Source organism: Balaenoptera acutorostrata, chromosome 15 (genome assembly GCF_949987535.1).
Source record: "Balaenoptera acutorostrata chromosome 15, mBalAcu1.1, whole genome shotgun sequence".
In the NCBI taxonomy this organism is placed as follows: Eukaryota; Metazoa; Chordata; class Mammalia; order Artiodactyla; family Balaenopteridae; genus Balaenoptera; species Balaenoptera acutorostrata.
In genome coordinates this window covers 29,679,133-29,701,560 of record NC_080078.1, presented here as the reverse complement: position 1 = coordinate 29,701,560, position 22,428 = coordinate 29,679,133, and the positions used below count along the sequence as shown (strand labels likewise).

At 47.5% G+C, this 22,428-nt stretch overlaps 1 protein-coding gene across 1 annotated transcript in view; it reads right to left on the bottom strand.

The window, feature by feature from the left end:
- The window catches only part of LOC130704922 (uncharacterized), a 169,887-nt gene that overhangs the window by 59,532 nt on the left and 87,927 nt on the right, over positions 1 to 22,428 (bottom strand). Inside the window, exons 29-39 of the mRNA XM_057529687.1 lie at positions 18,656 to 18,836; positions 13,436 to 13,647; positions 11,586 to 11,774; positions 11,027 to 11,166; positions 9,829 to 9,991; positions 9,640 to 9,726; positions 7,294 to 7,431; positions 7,079 to 7,198; positions 5,858 to 5,950; positions 2,196 to 2,413; positions 189 to 373 (exon numbers count right to left, since the gene is read on the bottom strand). Coding sequence (XP_057385670.1) covers positions 189 to 373; positions 2,196 to 2,413; positions 5,858 to 5,950; positions 7,079 to 7,198; positions 7,294 to 7,431; positions 9,640 to 9,726; positions 9,829 to 9,991; positions 11,027 to 11,166; positions 11,586 to 11,774; positions 13,436 to 13,647; positions 18,656 to 18,836 — 1,726 coding nt within the window. The remainder of the gene's footprint in view (positions 1 to 188; positions 374 to 2,195; positions 2,414 to 5,857; positions 5,951 to 7,078; positions 7,199 to 7,293; positions 7,432 to 9,639; positions 9,727 to 9,828; positions 9,992 to 11,026; positions 11,167 to 11,585; positions 11,775 to 13,435; positions 13,648 to 18,655; positions 18,837 to 22,428) is intronic.

The window sequence follows — 22,428 nt, the reverse complement described above, 5'->3', positions numbered from 1 at the left end:
AGCAGAAGATTCACTTTGTCTGAACGGGTATTAATTTCTGACGGAGGGATTTCACCAGTGTGTGAGATACCGGAACAGAGCATCAGTGGACTTGAAAATGTGTAGGATTTCATCTACGCTGTGGACCCACAGAAAGTGTTTGCCAGATCCCCACTGTCCCTGCCCCATGGCGTTCCCCAGGCTCTCACCTTCTGTGAGTGTCTCCTTCTGCTTCAGCACACCTGTGAGGGTCAGAAGACGGGGCACGGCTGCCCAGGTGTGCTGGGCTCGGCTCTGCAGGGTCAGGACCTGGCCTCCCCTCTGCTCTTCAGATGCCTTGAGAAAAAGCTGCACTGTGTTGTGGTCTAGCAGTGCCTTGGAAAACAGCCAAATCCTAGGAAGGAAAGTGATGGGGGCATGGAAAACGTTGGCATCTATCCCTGCAGGCAGATGGTATTTTTCCCCTTCAAATAAGTAGGCCAGGCCATAAGAGGTGCATTCCTGAACCCCACTCTCCAGCCCCATCAAGGGACTGCCTTACTGGCCCTCAGCCCACAGGGATACAGGGTAATAGGGGTCAAGATCATGGGCCTTGAGGTCAAACGTGGGTTCGAATCCCACTGCTGCCGCTCACTCACTGTGTGGCCTTTGCACAAGGACATGACCTCCCTGAACCTCAGTTTCGTCTTCTGTAAAGTGCAGGCAAAAATGGAACTACTGATGTTGATGAGCTGACATTGCTAGTGAGGTATCGATGCATGTTATTCTGGTGAGGGACAAGGGAAAACAGCCCCAGGGAGCCTGCTGTTACACCTCCTGGAGAACTGGGGCAGGGGACCTGGTCCCTACCATCCCTGTGGTATGTCATTGATAGGACACCATAAGAGATACTTCCCTCAAGTACCAAGACCAGGAACAAGATCAGCCATGCTTTCCCTGGTGAGCATTCACACAGGTATGTGAGGGTGTGTGTGTTTTCCCATAAGGAAAGGCACTGTTTGCAAAAATGCCATTGGTTGGTTTCTCTTTTTTTGCACTGGCTACTAGGAAGCCCAGAGCCAAATCTTCAGCTCCACTCTAGAAAATGGCATGCATTTTGTTTACCAATGCCACTTTGAGCACCTTCCCATTTTTCCTTCCCTTCACCCTAATTTCCTTATGTGTTTTTTTAAAACCCAGAACAAGGGTTGGCAAGCTATGCACCTGTGGGCCAAAACCAGCCCAACCCGTTTAGTAAATAAAGTTTTATTGGAACTCGGCCACACCCATTCATTTACATGTCATCTACGAGTACTTGCAACAGAGACCACATGGCCCACAGGTCCAAAAGTATTTACCATCTGGCCCTTTCCTGTAAGTTTGCTAATTCCTGACCTAGAACAATATATATTTTCATAATCTGCCTCAAACCCTTTCTAGATTGGGAATAAGGTTGCGCAGTCGGACAGGTGGATGAATAGGCAGGCGGACAGACAGCCGTAGATGGTAATTCCAGGTCAGGGTTATCTAGGACCATGTCCAAAGCCTTAAATCTCCTTGAATTCAAAAAAGCTGCCAAAGCTAGGACAGCAGAGGAAAAAGGAAACTAACATTTAACAGAGACCTAATATGTGCCAGAAAGTGACGTACTCAAAGGAGCAGCTCTATGGCAGCTGGAAGTGAACGTTCTCGCTGGCCAGAAGCTGGTTTGGAATTCACACGTGCTGTCCAGTTAATTCTAGGACAACCCTAAGAAGCAGGTTGAGAAACTGAGGCACAGAAGAGCACAGTGTCTCACCCAAGGTTCCCGAGGCAGCAATGGCAGAGCTGGGATTTGAACCCAGGCTGGCTCCCTTATCCCAGGCCATATCATAGTGAACATGTCATTATGTGAAAATATAGTCAGAGATGACAAACTGGAGGGAAATACACCAACATATTCCCCGTGACTGCCTCTAGTGATTTTTGTTTTACTCCTTATTCATTATTATAATCTTTCAAGTCATCTAACATGAATGCTGTTGTAACTAAAAAAGAAAACAGATCAAAGTGGAAAAATGAATGCCTCCTCCCTTCCATTCCCTCAAAGCCTTAAAAATCAAGAATGGCACAAACGGGGGTAATTCAGGCATGGTTCCAGAAGGCACCTCTGGGTAATGATTTTCCATCTCCCAGGACGCCAGGCCTTTGACCTCGGAGGCCCCCTCACCCCTCACAGGCCATTTGGGGATGGGCACCTGTCTGGGGCGACCTTGCCGGACAGCTGCAGCTGAACAGCTCTGGGGGCTCTGAGGACCTCCTGGCGGAGGAGGATGCCCATGCCCCAGCCCCGGCTGCTCCTCCAGGTATCCTGGCTGGCGGTGGCCTCCAGCAGAACAAGCACCTCACCAGACACGTGCACAGACAGGGAGCCGTTGAGGCTGCGCTCTCTGTAGCGCCCAGCAGCTGCCTGCACCTGCAGGGAGGCAGGAGAGAGCTCAGAAGTGGAGGGGGGACAGGAAGGGTCTGTGGGAGCTGGGAATGCAGGAGGGCCCCTTCCTCCAGGAAGTCTTCCTGAGCCACTCCAGCTCTGAGCATCATCCAATGTAGCGGACTGCAAACACTCAGGAAGAGAAATGAGACAGAGAGAAGAATGGGGGACAGCCGTCCCTGACCCCAGCTCCTGGCCCAGGAACAGAGTCTCATCTTGTCCTTTCCACCACATATGAAGTGGGATTACTTTCTTACAAATGGGGAAACTGAGGCTCAGAGAGGATCACATATTCAACCTGGGCCTGCCTGGCTCTAAATCTCATGCTTGTGCCTGAAAGGGGGCTGCTGGGGAAAGCAGAGGACCCCTGTGCAGCTCAGTTACAGAAAAGCATTCTCCTAACTGTGTGCCCTGGGGCCCAGAGGACCCCTAGAAGCTCTGGAGGTCAAAGGGGAGAGTGCCCAGTGCATAAGGAGAGGGCCACACCTGGGGTCAGGCTGGAGCAAAGGCTTGACCAGGGCAATGGTCGGGGGGCGGGGAGGAGTAGGGGTGGGAGCAGCGAGGCCCACTCCTCCACCAGCTCTGCAGGACCTGAAGCCCCTTTCCTGATCTGGGCCTCAGTTTCCCCATCTACGGGGTAGAAACTGGCCTAGCCCGGTCTGCACATTACAATCACGTGGGAAGCTTTTATAAGTATGCCTGGTCCCTCCATATTTGAATTGATAAACTGTAGATCCATGCAATGCAATATTATTCAGTGATAAAAAGAAATGAGTTATCAAGCCATGAAAAGACATGAAGGAAATGTAACTGCATATTCTAAACGAAAGAAGCCAATCTTTTATTACAAGGCTACATACTGAATGAGTCCAACTATATGACGGTCAGGGAAAAGGTAAAACCAAAAAGAGAAAATGGCTCAGTGGCAGCCAGAGGTTAAGAGAGAGGGAGGGAGGAATCGGTGGGTTGAGGAGGATTTTTAGGGCAGTGAAACTACTCCGTATGATACAGTAAAGGCTGATATACGACGTTATGCATTTGGCAAAACCCACAGAACGTACGACGCAAAGAGTGAACCCTAACGTGAACTATAGACTTTAGTTAATAATAAATTAACACTGGTCCATCAATTTTAACAAATGTACCACACTAATGCAAGATGTTAATAAGAGGGGAAACCGTATTATGGGGAAAGGAGCTATATGGGAACTCTCTGTACTTTCTGCTCAATTTTTCTGTAAACGTAAAACTGCTCTAAAAAATGAAGTTTATTAATTTTTTTTAAAAGTGTGCCTGCGACCCCCTGACTAATCAACTCAGCATCTCCAGGCTGGGGTCCAGGTATGTTCTAAAAGCTCCCCAGGTGATTCCAACACGCAGCTTGGGTTGGGAAGGTCCAGGGTACACCGTTCTTTCTCTGATTGGCTTCTGTGGGCCTGAGGGGTCCTACAGAGTGTGCATTCTCAACAGGGGCAATATCGCCCTAAATGCATAATTGGTTCTTAGCAGGTAGGTTAAAAAAAACAACGTCTTATATAAGGCATAGGTATGCATCAGCACATAACAGAAATATAGGACATCTGTGGACTTAAATTTTCATAAAAGGGACGATTAGAGGAAAAAAAAGTCTAAAAAGTCTCCTTGGGCAGGGAGGCAATAATGAAAATTAGGTTGTGAAACACCAGTGAAAAGATACCCCGGAGGGATTTCAAGAGGGAGGATGGTGTTGAGAAGGCCAGGCTCCTGCCCCCATCCCCAGCCCCCATTCAATCACAGAGATAATGTGAGCAAAGGATTCTGCTGCTTTAAAAAGTAATAATAGGGGCTTCCCTGGTGGCGCAGTGGTTGAGAGTCTGCCTGCTAATGCAGGGGACACGGGTTCGAGCCCTGGTCTGGGAAGATCCCACATGCCGCGGAGCAGCTGGGCCCGTGTGCCACGGCTACTGAGCTTGCGCGTCTGGAGCCTGTGCCCCGCAACGGGAGGGGCCGCGATAGTGAAAGGCCCGCGCATCGCGATGAAGAGCGGTCCCCGCACCGCAATGAAGAGTGGCCCCCGCTTGCCGCAACTGGAGAAAGCCCTCGCACGAACCGAAGACCCAACACAGCCAAAAATAATTAAAAAAATAAATAAATAAATAAATAAAGTAGCTATAAAATTAAAAAAAAAAAAAAAAAAGTAATAATAAAGTACGAACCCATTAGGTGACCCAGCATCCATGCTTCCAGCAGGACCACCCACCCACCACCCGCCCTGAGTGCCGGAGGCTGCATGGGCTCTGCAGCCAGACTGCCTGGGTCGCCATACAAGATCCTGCACTTATGCGCTCCGTGACCTTGTACAGGTCACGTCACCTCTCTCTGTCTCAGAGTCTCATCTGCAGAATGCCGAGACAGCAGCACCACGAGGCGTCCGTGAGATGATCCACATAAAGGGTACAGAACAGAGCCTGGCACACAGTAAACACTCAACGGACATCGGCTCCCGTTACAACTGATGACAGCGACGGCACGGTTTCAAATCCTAGATGCCAGCTGCCCTCAGATGTACCATGATTTTATTTATCTCCTGGAAAGTGAAAAGGCTGCTAATGAAACAATGAACCAGCGTGGATTTCAAGACACATCTGATTTCACAGATGCCGACATGTGAAAAAACGTGCCTCTGAGAATGATCAGTTTCCATAATTCAGAGCCCTTCTCAGGCTCCACTCAAGTTTTCAAAACCCACAGGCACAGCAGGCATTTAAAAATTGCTATCGAATTCCAGTCCTCACCCCCGTTGGGATTACCCATCTACACCTCCATCTCCCCAGCCCACGGCCTAATTCCTGCATACACAGTACACACGGGTTCCTTAGGGAAGCAACCGACATGGGGGGCTTTCTAAGGAGCCAGCCCTGGGAGAGCAGAGCACAACCTTCCCACCTGGTCTCCTTTCTCTGCCCCTTCCTTTCCTTGTAGAGTGAAACCCTTTAGTGTTTCTACCTCACACTGGGCAAAAGACTCTGGGGTTGAAAAAGCCATTCTGAAGGATCATACAGCTTCTTCCAAATCCAACTATAGGACAGGGTTTGAGGACAATTCTGCTTCTCTCCATTTTCAAGGGTGAAATGTGATCCTTTCTCTCTCACACACACACACACACACACACACACACACACACACACACACGCCCTGCCAGGGAACTGAAAACCCTTCTTGCCTGGACAATCACTTCCAAATGATGGATCTGGAAACCTCCCTGCCATCTGTTCTTGATTCTGGAGGGGCTGTCTGGCTAAGCTTAACATCGTGATGTGGCCCTCCCTCTGCTCCCTCCCCGGGGTCTCCATCCTCCTTTCCTTCCGCCCCATCTCCCAGCAAGCTGGCTGCTTGGAGACAACACTTGGCAGGTAGTTGAGGTCATCCCAAAGGGACCACCATCCATACCTGTAAGTTTGGAGGAAATGTTGGTCTGTGGGGATGTCTGAGCTGGAGGGAAAATACCAAGTGGGAGTCAGACCCGTTCAGCTGGACTGAGACCTGTTGGGAGGGGGAGTTGGAGAAGCAGGGTCAGAGGGAGCAGAAGAATGAGATGCAGAATCCCAGAAGGTGGCTGGCTGGCACGGAGGAGAGACAGGTCATTCCAGAGTCTGCCCCAAACCCGGGCCCCACGGCAGATGCCAGAAGCCACCACCCTCCCTGGATGGTTCTCAGCCTAAATCTCACTGAGGCTGCATTACTCGGAAGCTTGAGAAGTGAGGCCCAAGACACAGGGCTGGGAGGACAGCTCTGGGACCCTGCACCCCCTCCTTCCCCTGCCAGGGTGCCTGCTCACGCCTCCCATGTCCACGGCTGCCATTTATTTGACCCTGGCCATGAACTAGGCACTGGGAAGCTGGCTTTACAATTATCGTCTTATTTAATCATCACCCCTGCTCTCATATGCTGGTATTACTATTCCCATTTCACAGCTGGAAAAACTGATGCTCAGAGGGATTAAGTAATTTACCCAAGGTGACACAGCAAGTCAGCAGTGGAGCTGGGATTTGAACTTGAAAGTTCCTTGGAGATGGGAATAGAAACACAGTCATCTGTGCAGCCCTGGTACATCACACAGAGCCTGGCACACAGCAAAGACACAATCTGTATATGGTGAATTAATGAATATACCTACAGTGGCTGCTATATATTTACCAAAATGTATTTCCTCTCCCTCCAGGACACATGGCTAAAACTACATTTCCCAGCCTCCCTTGCAGCTGGGTGGGGTCATGTGATGAGTTCTGGCCAATGGACTGTGGGCAGGAGTGGCATGGACTACGTATGGGCCTGGCCAATGAAAACCTCCTGCATAATTCTCACCCTCTTTCTCACCATCCACCAGCTGGGCAGAACCACAAGGTGGAGGGAGCCTGGGTCCCTGATTGACTGCGGAGCAGAGCCACACTGAACTGTGACGTGACTGGGGAATAAACTTTCACAGTTAAGCAAACTTTTATTACAATAGTGCATCCTGATTCATCACATGCATGCTGCCAAAATAAGGGCTGTGTTGTCAGTTTGCCAGGGCCACCCTGCCACCTCCTGTGCTGTCCCATACAGGACATCTGCTCGCTAACATTAAATCCCCTTCTCCCTCAGCAAGGAGGCAGAACTCAGTCTTCTGACCTGGGACATGACGTTGTGGTTGATGACAGCCCGTGCATCCACACCGCAGTCAAATGCTCCCTGGTGACTCCGCCTGAAGACAATGTCCCCATCCAAACTCAGGGCCTGGGGGAACCTCAGCTAGGAAGGAACAGACAGTACCCTTTACTCTCACCAACAGTCAAGTTCTGCCTGGAGGCCACCAACCAGCATTTGCCCGATGCGGGGATGGGTACCTGGGAGGAGTGAGCCACATCCAGGGCCAGGCTGTGCCAGACTTCCCCACGCCGAGATCGGTCATGGTGCAGACCCTTTAAGTGCAGCAAGACTTTCTGGTTGACTTTCAGAGTGACCTCGACGTCCTTGTTCTTAGCCTGGGTGTACAAGAACCAACGGCCCTGAGAGAGGGGACTTCCCATCACTGAGTGCCTGCAGAGGCCACCCTTGGAACCCAGCAGTTAAAGTGGTTCCCAAGATTGATGGGTGAAGGCACAGTCTACACTGTCCTGCTCACAGGAGAGAAAGTGCAGGGCAGGTACACATGGAGTCTTTGAACAGGTATGGTAAACTCCAGAGCCCACAGGTAGGATTAGTGGGGTGGGCTTGAGGGCCTGTGTCTCATTCACAGGGAGCACCCTGGTATTAGTCTGTTCTATTCACTGCTATATTCCTAACACTCAGCACAGGACCTGGCACATAGTAGGTGCTCAATAAATATCTAGAAGAACACAGAATCACTAGTTGTAGTTGTAGCCTGAAACCCCAAAGCCAAAGCCATGCTAAGTGGAAGAATGTTTAACTCACAGTGTGGCAGGCAGAATAATATCCGCCCTCCCAAAGATATCCATGTCCTCAACCCTGGAACCTGTGAATTTGTAACCTTACAGGGAAAAAGGGACTTTGTGGTTAAGGATCTTGAGATGGGGAGATTATTCTGGATTATCCAGTGGGCTAATCACAAGGGGTTTTTTTGTTTGTTTGTTTTGGGGGTTTTTTTTGGCCATGCCACGTGGCATGCAGGATCTTAGTTCCCCGACCAGGGATTGCACCCATGCCCACTGCAGTGGAAGCATGGAGGCTTAACCACTGGACTACTAGGGAATTCCCATCACAGGGGTTTTTATAAGAGGGAGGCAGGAGGGTCACAGTCAGAGAGAGTGGAAGATGCTACTCTGCTAGCTTTTAGCAAAATGGACCATGAACCAAGAAACATGGGTGGCTTTTAGAAGCTAGAAAAGGCAAGGAAACAGATTCTCCCCTGGAGCCTCTAGAAAGAATGCAATCCTGGCAACACCTTGATTTTAGCCAAGTGAAACCCATTTTGGATTTCAGATCTCCAGAAGTGTAAGATATATTTGTGTTGTTTTAAGCCGCTAAGTTTGTGGTAATTTGTTATAGTAGCAATAGGAAACGCATACACATAGCTAATCACTTATTCACTCAACAACCATTTAGCTTCTGCCCACGCAACATACAAGTAGCAGGTTGCCATCTTTTCCCACCTGTGCTGACTGAGAAGTTAAAAATTTCTTGCTACAGAATTTTATCATTGGTGTACGTCTTCAAAAGAATACACGGCTTTATTTTAGAGCCTGGATGGAGGGAGAATAAACAAAGGTCCAAGAGAAGAGAAAAATGTGTGTCATTAAACAAAGACAGGGTTTTAAAAACAACAGACAGCCAAATTAAACTACATTAAAGGATCCCCATCTACTTGTTTCTAGCCTGTTGTTGGCGGGTGGGTCAGATCTTCCGATTATTTTAAATTAGGAGCAGAGATCCGGGTTTTACTCCCAGTCTTCTGATTTTAAATGTTGATAATTTATTATTTTTTTAATTTAAATTCTGACCGGGCCAAACAAAACACATCTGCAGGTTGGATTCGGCCCACGTCACCATTTTGCAATGTCTGGTTTAGAAACAGTACACATCACTGGGAAACATTTCTGCAGGTGTTCTGGGTGGCCGTCCTGCCCGCTGTTTCCCCTCAGGAGCTCCAAGGACTTCAGCTCCCAAACCTGGGGGCTGCTTACAGCCCACTTCAACAAGCGGGGAAGTGAGGCCCCAGAATCACAGGTCTCCATGCTCAACAGCTGGCCCGGTTTCACCCTCAGGCCTTTGGATAGCCCACAAGGGAGAAACCACCACTGTCTTCCTTGTCCAGGGCCCAGCACACAGTAGGTGCCAATAAATGCTTGCTGGAGAATGCAGTCACCTCCCAGAGATGCCACTCCTAGAGGGATCAGGAAGGAGACCTGGATGAGGGCCTATGGCCATGTCGTAAGTACCGAGAGAGATCACTGTACTACACTTTGATCCTCACAACCACTGTGTAAGAGTATTGCTGTCTCCACTGTACAGATGAGGAAACTGAGGTCCAGAGACATGAGATAACTTGCTAAGGACACAGAGGCAAAATGAGTTTCACTCCTAGGAACACTAATGTCAAGTAGGTTGGATCAGGCAGAGAAAGTGGAACAGAAAACTCAGGCAGGGGAATGTTTTGTTCATCCAGCTGAGAGAAGATGACAGCTTGAACTGGGGACCGCTGGGGTGGAAAGGTCTCTGGGATCCTCACTTACGATGTGCCGGTTCCACGTAACCACGCACCCCTCCACGTTCCTGGGGATGGCCTTGCCGTTGTATGGGTGGCTCAGGCCCGCGCAGACCTGGGAGGGACAACCACACACACACAGAGATGGGTCAGAGGCGGATGGGGCCCTCCCTCCCGCTCTCAGGCCCCTTCCCACTGCACCCTAGAGCCCACTCACGTATGGGTGCCCGGCCTGGTAGCCCAGGACCACGGTCTGCAGGGTCTCCTCCTGGCCATCCAGGACAACCCTCGTCTCCAGGGAGTAACGCTGGTGCTGCCTGTCTGCCGTGAAGGTCTCCTGCAGGAGGATGCTTTGCGGGACGGGCAGAGTCCAAGGGTGCCTGGCGTGGAGAGGGGGAAACAGGCTGAAGTCATTAAAGCAGCTGGCAGGGTCAGGGGACAACTGTGGCCCAGGGGCTCAGACTGGGCCTGTCACTGTCTTGCAGAATTAAGACTTTGTCACAGACAGGAGAAGAACATCAGGACACACATCAACCCTGTGCGTTACATTTGCCAATCAACACCCATTCACCATCCCGCTGTGCCCTCTCAACAACCCAGTGAGCTGGACACAACTGGGGTCACCACTTGGCAGCAGAGACTCAGGGTCCAGGCTGCACATGGGGTCTGGAGTCACACAGACTGGGGCTGGAATCCAGGCTCAGCCTTTCACTAGCTCTGTGACCTTGGGCAGCAAAGGACTTGATTGACTTCTCTGTACCTCAGTCTTCCCATCTGTCAAGTGGGGGCTAAAATAATAATACCCAACTCACACAGCGGTGGGGTTATTAGGGATAATGTATGTGCCACGAATGCAAACGCCCTAGGGGCAAGGATTTCTGTCCTTTTTACTCTCTGCTGTTCTCCACAGGCCCAGAAAAGTGCTTGGCATATACTAGGTGCTCAATAAATATACATGAAATAAAGAAATGAATGAGACCTTTGCAAATGACAGTTGCTGTTACTTTTGGGTTATTGCTGTTGTTTTGACAGTAGATGGCTAAGGTCCCCCAGCTGGTCAGTGCGCAGCCTGGACTTCAGGCTGTTGACTCCAACCCTGTGCTGTTCGCCCCCCACAAAGAACAAGCTTTTTAACCCCTGTGCCTCCAAGAACTGAAATGGTTCCCCAGAGCAGCTTTCAGGCTGGGGTGAGGAGACTGATTTCTGTGCCCACCGTAGCACACTAATGGAAGGGGGTGAGGGACATGGGGGCTTTCGGGGGGGGCAACTCGTCTCTGAGCTCTGGGTTCTGTCTGGGCCCCTCCAGGCAGCACTGCACACCCTGCTCCCTGGTGACCCTCCACGCTGGAGAAGGGGAGAGCCAGGCCGGCACCACACCTCAGGGGACTCGGCCTGCGGGAAGGGGCCAAACATACCTAAGGAAGAAAGTCCCCTGCTTCTGGTACAACCTCCTGTCTTGCATTAGCTCCTCCAGTTCGCCCTCCAACTGCAGGCCCTGAGGCTGGCCCCCGGCACTGGCCCCCAGAGCCGTCAGCAACACGTGGCTCTTCCATGGCTGCAACGAGGACCAGGCTGATGCAGAGGGATGCCCGCAGGGTCCAAGCTGCTAAACATCCTGCCCTGGGGGTCACCAGGGGCAGCTCCCACTGCCCGCTCATCACCCTGGGAATGACCACCCGAGAAGGGCTGCTGCCTCCACCTCATCAGACCACGAGGTGGCACAGGGACACTGCCATGGCCAGACCTCCGCAGGTGCCCAGCAGGAACAAAGGACTTGGGCTTCCAGCTCCAGGTGGCTGACCTTTGCTCTGGGGTCTGTGCTAATATGGCTGGGGTCCATTTTACAGATAAAGAAACTGAGGCTCAGGGAGGCCCAAGGTCACAGGCCAAGCTAGTAGCCCTTTCCCATCCCAGGTGATGGATTTGGGGTCTCTCGATGGCAGAGCCTCCAGCACGGGCCGCCTGGACCCTTACCTGCTCTGTATGCCTGTAGGCCACCGTTAAATTCAACTCCTGCTGGGGGCCCTTCAACCAGCAGTGAAGGATCTTACGGTCCTGGCTGTTCTCGGCATGGATCTCACCCTGCATTGCTGCACTCCAGGCTGATTCTACTTCACTCCAGCTGCGAAAGATGCTCTGTGCCACGGCTGTCACTGTGGAAACCTGCAGTGAGGGTGAAGAGGCTGACCAATGCCTTTGCATACCCTATTTCCTCCTCCTGGGATGCCCTTTCTCCCCAGTTCCACTTGGTGAACTCCCACTCATCCTTCAAAACCCCTCCAATGCCATCTCTGCTAGGCCTTTTCCGATGGGTCCAAGCAGAATTGGTTGTTCCGTACAGGGGCATGAGGAAAGAGGAAAAACTGCTCTCTCTCTCTCAACCCTGAACAGAGAGAGAATCTGAGTTATCAGAGAAGACCATCCCTTCCCCTCTCTCCCCTTCAGCTCAAGGAGGGAATAGGATCTCACTGAGCCACTGTTATTAGCAGGCAGGGTCTCCGTGTCTTGAAGGGCACACACCTGCAGGTGGCCTTCTGTCCCTGCATCTTCGTCATGGTGTTCAGAGCCCTGGCAGGAGCTGGGTGGTACTTTGGTTGCACTGGGGCTGGGGTAGGCACAGCCCTTCAGCCCTGTGCTGGGCTGTGGGCCCCAGCACACCGCCCTCGGCACAAGCCCTGCTAGGAACATCAAGGTGCCTCGTGCCCGGCTGGCCTCTGTCCCTTGTTCACGCAGTTCCCTCAGGGGACTCACGAGGAGAGGTGACGGGGCCCAGATGGGCTTTGGGAATTACTGAACCTCCTGACAAATATAGAACTCCCCAAGACCTTACCCCCTATGTCACTGACCTCAGGTCACCCCCAGAACCTGCAGGCCCTTCACTGCTGGCTTCCCCATTTCAGCAAATGGTACCTGCTTCCACCCAGCTGCTTGAACCAAAAACCTGGGGATACTTGTCTTTTCTTCACCCCCTCCCCCAACCAAGCCATCAGCAAATCTGTCAGCAAATCAGTCAGCTACACCTTCAAACCACCTCGGTTGTCACCTCCCGGGCCAGGCCACCATCTGCCCCTCCCTGGGCTGGGTCATCTGAAGGAACGGGCTGGTCAACCCCACCTTGTGTCCTGTCCTGGCTCTGTCTGTCACACAGTGGCCTCCTAAGGGTCCCTAAGCTTGCCAGGAGTCACCTGCTCCTTCCGACTCCACTCTGGTGCCACCTGGCCCCTGCCTCAGAGGGGACTGAGCTGTCCCCTAACACACCCACCGAGCTGCCTCCTTCTGGGCCCACGTCAGGCCTGGACCACACCCTGTGTCCGCTGATCATCCCAACACAGGGAGAGGCTTGATGTGCTAGGTTCCCGTGTGTGACACCAGGGAAGTCCTTCTCTGGTTGGTTTTCTTCCAAACTCTGTTATGCTTCTACGGTCAAACGATCAAACGTGTGCAAAGAAGCAGACTTACACTGAGCAGGTGGTGGGACACTGACCTACATCCTTGAAGTTTCCATTCTGGATTTAGGCAAAAGCCTGATGTCTACTTGTTTCCGAGGTACCAGTTCAACCTACTTTAATATTTTACTTTATCAGCTGCTAAGCAAGAATATGGGAAATTGAGATTTATTTTGTTTCCCTCTCCCAAACTCACTTGGCAACAAATTCTGAAGAATGTTAATAGTGCGTGAGCCAGACTTCACACATCTGTGACCTGTTATTGACCCCGGACCTCGGTTTTAACCCTCTGCACAGAAGATCTAAACTGCAGGAAATCAGGCTCCCTGTCTGCGGGGGCGGGAGTGAGGGGCAGGTGGTGTGGCCCAGCATGCGCACCCGGAGGTAGGTGGTAGCTGGGGTGTAGACGTGGATCTTGCCCTCCCTGTGGAGGCCCTGGATCTTGCAGGCCATGTTCATCACCAGATTCTTGAGGGTCCAGGCCTTGCCCAGCGTCAGCTCCAAAACAGCTTGGAACGTGGCTCTGTGGGGCCAGTACAGCCTGTGAGCCGCAGAGACCATCAGCCATGGACTATCCAGGTTCAAGGCTCCTGAGAGAGGCAGAGAGGAAGAAACTGGTATCCCCGGCAAGAAGGGAGCTTTTGAAGAAGGGAGCGCAGGCAGCGAGCTAGAGGCTCCCATAGTCTCATCACGGTCACTATGGGCATATCTCAAAACTTGGGGGCTTCCCTGGTGGCGCAGTGGTTGAGAATCTGCCTGCCAATGCAGGGGACACGGGTTCGAGCCCTGGTCTGGGAAGGTCCCACATGCCGCGGAGCAACTAGGCCCGTGAGCCACAATTACTGAGCCTGCACGTCTGGAGCCTGTGCTCCGCAACAAGAGAGGCCGCGATAGTGAGAGGCCCGTGCTCCGCGATGAAGAGTGGCCCCCACTTGCCGCATCTAGAGAAAGCCCTCGCACAGAAACGAAGACCCAACACAGCCATAAATAAATAAATTAAAAAAACAAACAAACAAACAAAAAGAAATACAACCAAATTAATTAAAAAAAAAAACTTGGAATGACTGGGACGGAGCCTAAGGGAACTTTCTGGAATGATGGTAACGTTCTGAATTTTGGCAGGCGCTTGAGTTTCACGGGTCTGTGCACCTGTCGAAACTCATCAAATGGTACCCTGGAGATGTGTGCAATTCGCTCTAGCTAATGATATAATACTGAAATATGCAGGAGTGAAATTGTACTGAAGTTTACAACTTAATTTGACCTGCACCAACAAATAAGATGGACGGATAAGTGGGCAGATGTGTAAGAAGGCAGGTGGAGTAAAATGTTAATGGTAGAATCTAGGTTGAGATTATGTTGGTGTTCACTGCACAACTCTTTGCACTTTTCTGTATGTTTGACATTTTTTCATGATGACATATTAGACAAAAGAAATGCTGGGACAGTTGGAGAGGGGGCACTGGGGTGTGGTGATCAAGAACATGGCCTTTACTCTTCCAAGCTGTGTGACCTCTTCGAACCCATGCTTCCATCATCTGTAAAATGGGTACAACAGTACTGATCCCTGGGTCTTGGGATAGAGGAAGTACCCATTCAGAAGAGTAAAGACCAGTCACCGCCATCATCAAAAAGTTGACATTTTGCATAAACTTTTGCCCTTCCATGATGAACTAAAACCAGGTTGCTGGACCCCTCTCATATTTTGTAATGAATACTCCCAATCACTCAAGGACTAATTCAGTAAATATTGCTCGAGACACTTGGGACTTGGCAGTGAACAAGGAGGCAGAGTCACTGCTTTCATGGAACTTGCAGTTTGGGGGTGGTAGGGGGATGGGGGAGAGATCTCGAACAAATAAACATATAATGAGACCTACCTAAGTAGAAAATGCTGAGTGCTAGGAAGGAAAAGAGAGTTAGACTAAGGTCAGGCAGGTCAGTGAAGGCTCCCATGAACACGTAACCATTGAGCTGAGCCCTAAATGAGAGGCAGTGGAGTCTGTCAAAGGGAAGAAACCCTCCCCCACCTCCTGCTGGAGACGGGAGATTCACTATGTGGGGAAACTGAGGCGGAGAGGCCAGGATGCAGGGGGATCCAACACAGAGAGGGCAGTGGGTGAGCTGCCAAGTTGAGAACAGGGAGATAGATACTGAATAGAGAGCAGCCCAATGCCCTGCCCTGAGGTACCAGTCCCACAGGAGATGGGAAGATTGCTCCACAGAAGAACAGAATAACCGAAAAAAAAAAAAAGGTCCACAGATATGGGCCCCAGGTCCTCAGGGAGAGCCAGGACCCCACCCAACCACACAACAGGGAAGCCCACCAGTCAGCAAACGCACCTCCACACATACATATATGCGATGGAATATTACTCAGCCATAAAAAGAATGAAATAATGCCATTTACAGCAACATGGATGGACCTAGAGATGATCATACTAAGTGAAGTAAGTCAGAAAGAGAAAGACAAATACCATATGATATCACTTATATGTGGAATCTAAAAAAATGATACAAATGAACTTATCTATGAAACAGAAACAGACTCACAGACAGAGAGAACAGACTTGTGGTTGCCAAGGGGGTGGGAGGTGAGGGAGGGAAGGATTGGGAGTTTGGGATTAGCAGATGCAAACTAGTATATACAGGATGGATAAACAGCAAGGCCCTACTGTATAGCACAGGGAACCATTCAATACCCTGTGATAAACCATAATGGAAAAGAATACGAAAAAAATGCATATATATGTATAACTGAATCACTTTGCTGTACAGCAGAAATTAACACAACACTGTAAATCAACTATACTTCAATAAAATAAACTTTTTAAAAAAGAGCACTCCCCCACACACACATAGAGCATCCTTCCAAACAAGTTCCAAATGACCGACTCTCAAACAAAAGCACATATCCAAGTCTTGCCTGGCATGTGGGAAAAGCCACTAACAGGAACTTCAGAAATAAAAAGAAAAAAACTCAGGGAGAACAGACCAAAGCCCCCCAGTTCTATAATTTATGCTCTCAGAGAGGAGAAGATAATGCATTCACGGAGCAGGACACTCTAAGAAAAGAACTTTCAGGAACAAAAAATGAGCTCTTGGGAATATAAGCTAGCTAAAATGAAAACAACAGTAGAGGGGCTGGCAGATAAAGTTGAGGAAATCAGCCCTCACAACAGAACAAGAGGACAAAGAGATGGAACAAAGGAGAGAAAAGAAAGAAAATTAAAGGCTTAGTTTCTGAGGAAAACATCTGACCAACAGGAATTTCAGAACACAGAGGAAGGAAATTACCAAAGAAACTGTACAAGAAAATTACCAAGACCCAAATCGTGTGTCCCCAAATGGAAAGGGCCTAAGTGCTCAGCACGGTGAATGAAAAGAGATTCACACCAAGGCTCATCATCATAAGATTTAAAGACACTAGGAATAAAGAGAAGCTCCTGGAAGCTTCCAGAGAGTGAGAAAAGGGTCATAGACAAAAGATGATGGATCACAAATAGCACCAGACCTCTCAACTGATTCAAATCAACAGTGGAGCAATGGCTTCAAAAATCCCAAGGGAAAATAATTTCCAGCCTAGAATTCTCTATTCAGCCAAATCAAATAAAGACAGTTTAGGGACTTCCCTGGTGGTCCAGTAGTTAGGAGTTTGCCTTCCAATGCAGTGGGTGAGGGTTCCATCCCTGGTCGGGGAGCTAAGATCCCATATGCCTCGCGGCCGAAAAACCAAAACATAAAACAGAAGCAATATCGTAACAAATTCAATAAAGACTTTAAAAACGGTCCACATCAAAAAAAAAAAAAAAAAGACAGTTTAAACATTCAGGGTTTCAAAATGTTTACATCCTGTTATAGGTTGAATTGTGTCTGTCAAAAAGATATGAAGTCCTAACCCCTGGTACCTCAAAATGTGACCTTATTTGGGAATGGGGTCATTGAAGATAAAATTAGTTAAAATAAGATCATACTGGAGTAGGGGAGGCCCTAAATCTGATATGAGTGGTGTCCTTATATGAAGAGAGGAGTTTGGACACAGACACAGACACACACACAGAGCACCATGTGGCAACAGAGGCAGAGATTAGAGCAATGTAGCTACAAACCAAGGAACATCAAGCATCAGTGGTCACTGCTAGAAGTAGGAAGAGGCGGGAAGGATTCTACCCAAGATCACAGAGAGAAAGTGGCCCTGCTGACACCTTAATTTCAGAATTCTAGTCTCGAGGACTGTGAGAGAATAAATTGCTGTTGTTTAAAGCCACCCAGTTTGTGGTAATTGGTTAAAGCAGCCCTAGCTAATGAATATATCTCCCATGCACCCTCTCTCAGGAAGTTACTGGAAGATGCACTCCATCGGAACAAAAGAGTTAACCAAGAAAGAAGATGACATGAGTGCAAGAAGCAGGGGCTGTGACCCAGAGAAGTGGAAGGCACTCCCAGGATGATAGTGAGGGGATGCCCTAGGACTACAGCTGTGCAACTGGTCTACACTGGAGCAGCAGAACAGAGGCTCCAGGAAGAGGGTCTACAAGAAAAATATGAGAACTGATTGAAGCTGATAAGTAATCTGACGTGTTCAACCATCTGGAGAAGAGTTTTGCATTGTTGCTAAAAATTCTGGGAATAATCAGTAGGAGGAAAATAGAAAACTAATCAAACAGGAAAAAAAGGCTATTATAACTCCAGGAAAAACAAAATGTTAGAATCCTAGTATACCATGTGCCTCAGCTGTGAGGGACATTTATCATCACAATGATGTAAACATTGAATATTAACAAACTATAACTCTTTTAGGGGGATGGAGGGAAATAGGCATGTGAAAGGGGGCTGGTGTAAGAGTTAAATTTTCTTCCTCTCTAGTAAGAAACATATTGAGAATGCCTATGAAAGAAAAATCAAGAAATAAGTGTGATTATTTTAAAAGATGGAGGGTCTGACGAGAAACAGCAAAAAGAATTTACAGTGCTTGCCATTTTCAGCAAAATCTGGGATTGGAAGACGTGAAGCAGAATATTACTGTATTTGTTATAACTTTAACTTTTAAAGACTTAAAATTTTTTCAAGTACATATTACATGAACACAGAGAATATTATGAGCTCCCATATAACACTCACCCATCTTCAACAATTACCAAGTCATAGTCTAATTCACTTTTTAAACTATGTATTACTTCAATAAAAATAAAAATTAGTTCAAAAAAATTAATTCAAGGATAAAACCATGGTAAATTCATTTTTTAAATGAGAGAAAGAGTGTTCCAGGGAGAAAGAACAGCAAGTGCAAAGGCCCTGAGGTATGTCTGGGGAACAGAAGAGAGGCCAGTGGGGCTGCAGGATGATGGGCAATGGGAAAAGTAGGGTGAGATAAGGTTGGAGAAGTAGGCAAGGGCCTGTAATGTAGCGCTCTGTCGGTGAGGGTAAGAAATCAGGATGTGATTTTAAGTTCCCTGGGACGCGTGTGAGGTCTGAGTCTTGAATTACCCAGGCAAACAAAAGGGAAGGGTGTTCCAGTTATTGGGCAAGGCTTGAGCAAAGGCCTAGAGGGCAAAAATCTTCACCACTAGCCAAGGACACTCCCTAGATGACACTCACCTTCCCACTTCCACAGGGTGGCCCTGGATGTGTCCTTCCACTGCAAGCCTGCCACAAAGGGCACCCGCCCATTGTACTGCACCTTCAGGTACGTGCTGCTCTCCACGTGGGGCTGGCGGAGGCTCAAGTGGTGCAGCTGAGTATGGTAATCCACCTGCCTCGCAGGCACCTGCAGCACAAACTGGAGGAGACCCACACCCAAGATGCAAATCAGATCACGCTGTTCCTGACCGAGAACATTCCATTGGCTCTCCACTGCAACCTGAGCTCCCTGGCTACCAGGAATTGCCCCACCCCACCCCAAAAAGAAACCCTGCACTCATTAGCAGTCACTCCCCATTGCCTCCTTCCCATAGACCCCAGAAACCTTTAACCTACTTTCTGTCTCTATGAATTTACCTATTCTGGACATTTCTTACAAATAGAATCATACAGTATGTGGCCTTTGGTGTCTGGCTTCTTTCACTTAGCATGATGCTTTCAAGGTTCATCCATGTTGTAGCAGGTGTCAGAACTTCACTTTTATTACTGAATAATGTTCTATTGTGTGGATAAATCACTTTATCTATTCATCCACTGATGAACATTTGGGTTCTTTCTACTTTTGGGTTATTATGAATAATGCTGCTATAAATGTTTTGTGTGGACATAAGTTTTCAATTCTCTTGAGTACCTAGGAGTAGAATTGTTGGGTCATATGGTAACTCTGTGTTTAACATTTTAAGGGAACACCAAACTCTTTTTCCAGTCACACCATTTTATGATCCCACCAATATGAGTTCTAATTTCCCTGCATGCTCACCAACACTTGTTATTGCCTTTTTTTTTTTTTTTTCGTTTCAGCTATGCTAGTGGATTTGAAGTAGCATCTCACTGTGGTTTTGATTTGAATTTCCCTAATTACTAATTAGGTTAAGCAACTTTTCATGTACTTATTGGCCACTTGTGTACCTTCTTCAGAGAAATATCTATTCAAATCCTTTGTCTTTTTCTTGTTGAGTTTTAAGAGTTTTTCATATATTCTGGATACAAATCCCTTATCAGACATATGATTTGCAGATGTTTTCTTCCCTTCTGTGGGCTATTATTTCACTTCCTTGATGGTGTCCTTTGAAGCACAAATGTTTTTAAGTTTGATGAAGACCAAAGGATTTTTGTTATTACTTATACTTTCAGTCTCATATCTCAGAAACCCTTGCCTAATCCAAGGCCATAAAGATTTACTCTTATGTTTTCCTCTAAGAGTGTCATAATTCTTAAATTTAGGTCTACAACCTATTTTGAGTTAGTTTTTATATATGGTATGAGGTAAGGGTCCAACTTCATACTCCTACACGTGAGTATCCATTGTCCCAGCACCATTTGTTGAAAAGACTATTCTTTCCCCTCTTCAATTATCTTGGCACCCTTGTTGAAAATCAACTAACTGTAAATACAAGGGTTTATTTCTGGATTCCCAATTCTACTCTGTTGGTCTATATGTCTATCCTTACACCACTACCATAATACTGTCTTAATTACTGTAGATTTGAAGTAAGTTTTGAAATCGATAAAAGTGAATCGTCCAACTTTGTTCTTCTCTTTCAAGACAGTTGTGTCTACTGTGGGTCCCTTGAAATTCCACATGAATTTTAGGATCAGCTTGTCAATTTTAGCAAAAAGATAACTCGGGTTTTGACAGGAATAGATGGGGACCATTGAATCTGTAGATCACTTTAGGAAGTATTGCCAACTTCACATTAAATATTCCAATCCAAGTACATGGGATGTCTTCCCATTTATTTAGGTTTTCTTGAATTTCTTTCAACAATGTTTTGTAGTTTTGAGAGTATTAGTTTTACATGCTTTTGTTAAGTTTATTCCTGAGTATTATTCTTTTTGATGGTAATGTAAATGAAATTGCTTTCTTAATTTCATTTTCAGGTTTTTCATTGTTAGTGTAGAGAAATACAACTAATTTTTGTATATTAATCCTGTATCCTGAAACTTTGATGAACTCATTTATTAGCTCTAATAGATTTTTTGGTGAGTTCATTCGGGTCTTCTATATACAAGATCATATCATCTGTAAATAGAAATAGTTTTACTTCTTGCTTTCCAATCTAGATGCCTTTTCTTCATTTCTTTTTTCTTTTTCTTTTTTTTTCTTTTTGGCCTAATCGCCCTAGCTAGAACCTCCAGCACAATGTTAAATACAAATGGTGAAAGCAGACATCCTATCTTGTTACTGATCTTAGGGGGAAAGTATTTAGCCTTTTGCCATTAAGTATGATATTAGCTGTGGGTTTTTCATAGATGGCCTTTATCAGGTTGAGGAAGTGCCCTTCCATTGCTAGACTGTTGGGTACTTTTATCATGAAAAGGTATGGTGTTGTGCCAGATACTTTTCTGTGTCTACTGAAACGATCATGTGGTTTTTGTCCTTTATTCTATTAATATGATGTATGACCTTGATGGATGTTCAAATGTTAAACCAACCTTGCATTCCTGGGATAAACCCCATTTGGTCATGTTGTGTTATCCTTTTTATATATTGCTGAATTCAGTTTGGTAGTATTTTCTTGTGGATTTTGCATCTGTATTTATAAGAGATAACGGTCCTTAGTTTTTCTTTTCTTATGATGTCTTTCTCTGGTTTGGGCATCAGGATAATAATGGCTGCATAGAATGAACTGGGAAGAGTTTTCTCTTGACAGATCATTTAGTCAATTATTTTATAGTAAATTTATTTTATAGTAAATTAATTCTGGCACTATCCAGTCCAGCCAAGAGGCTAAGAGCCTGAGGTTTGAAACGAGGCAGACTGGACTTTCAATCCCAATTCTGCCACATAGTACCTGTGAGACCTCGGCTAAGTCTGTTTATACCATTTCTCTTCTGTAAAGTGAGAACAGATAATTCTTGCCTCACAAGGATTAAATGAGATAATACAAACAAAGCCTCTGACACATGGTCTGGCAATAATTAATGGCTCACCATTGATCACTCTGCCTTTCCCTCTTCTACTCACTGTCAGCTTCTTAAAGATAAAGATTATCTTACTCACACCTGTCTCCCCAGAACCTAGCATGGTGTCTGCCACACTTCTGAAGGCTTGCAGAAATGCTGCCACAAACCTCTAATCTCTTCACTAAAACCCTCGGGGCCAGATGTTTTCCAGAAATAAGAAACTTCTTCTGCTTCTGTTGACAGAAGCAGGGCATGATCAGAGGTAGGTAAGGTTATCCAAGGACGACTTCAATCAAGGATATGATTCAATAGGGGCTTCCCTGGTGGCGTAGTGGTTAAGAATCTGCCTGCCAATGCAGGAGATATGGGTTTGAGCTCGGGTCCGGGAAGATCCCACATGCCGCGGAGCAACTAAGCCCATGTGCCACAACTACTGAACCTGCGCTCTAGAGCCCACAAGCCACAACTACTGAAGCCCGCGTGCCTAGAGCGTGCTCCGCAACAAGAGAAGCCACCGCAATGAGAAGCCCGTGCACAGCAACAAAGACCCAACGCAGCCAAAAATAAATTAATTAATTAATTAAAAACAACCACAACAACACGGGAAGTTCTCCAAGATCCACTGTTAAAGGACATACAGCATGACTCACCAAACAAAACTAAGTGCTTGTGACAGCTCCACAGAGCAAATGTATAGAAAAAGATCTCCTTTCCAGTTCTCCAGACTATAACCATGGTTCTCTCCAGGCAGCTGAGGAGGGGACCAGGAAAAGGGATGGTAACTGTGAAAGGGAATTTTAGCCTTACTTTAAATGTTATATGTT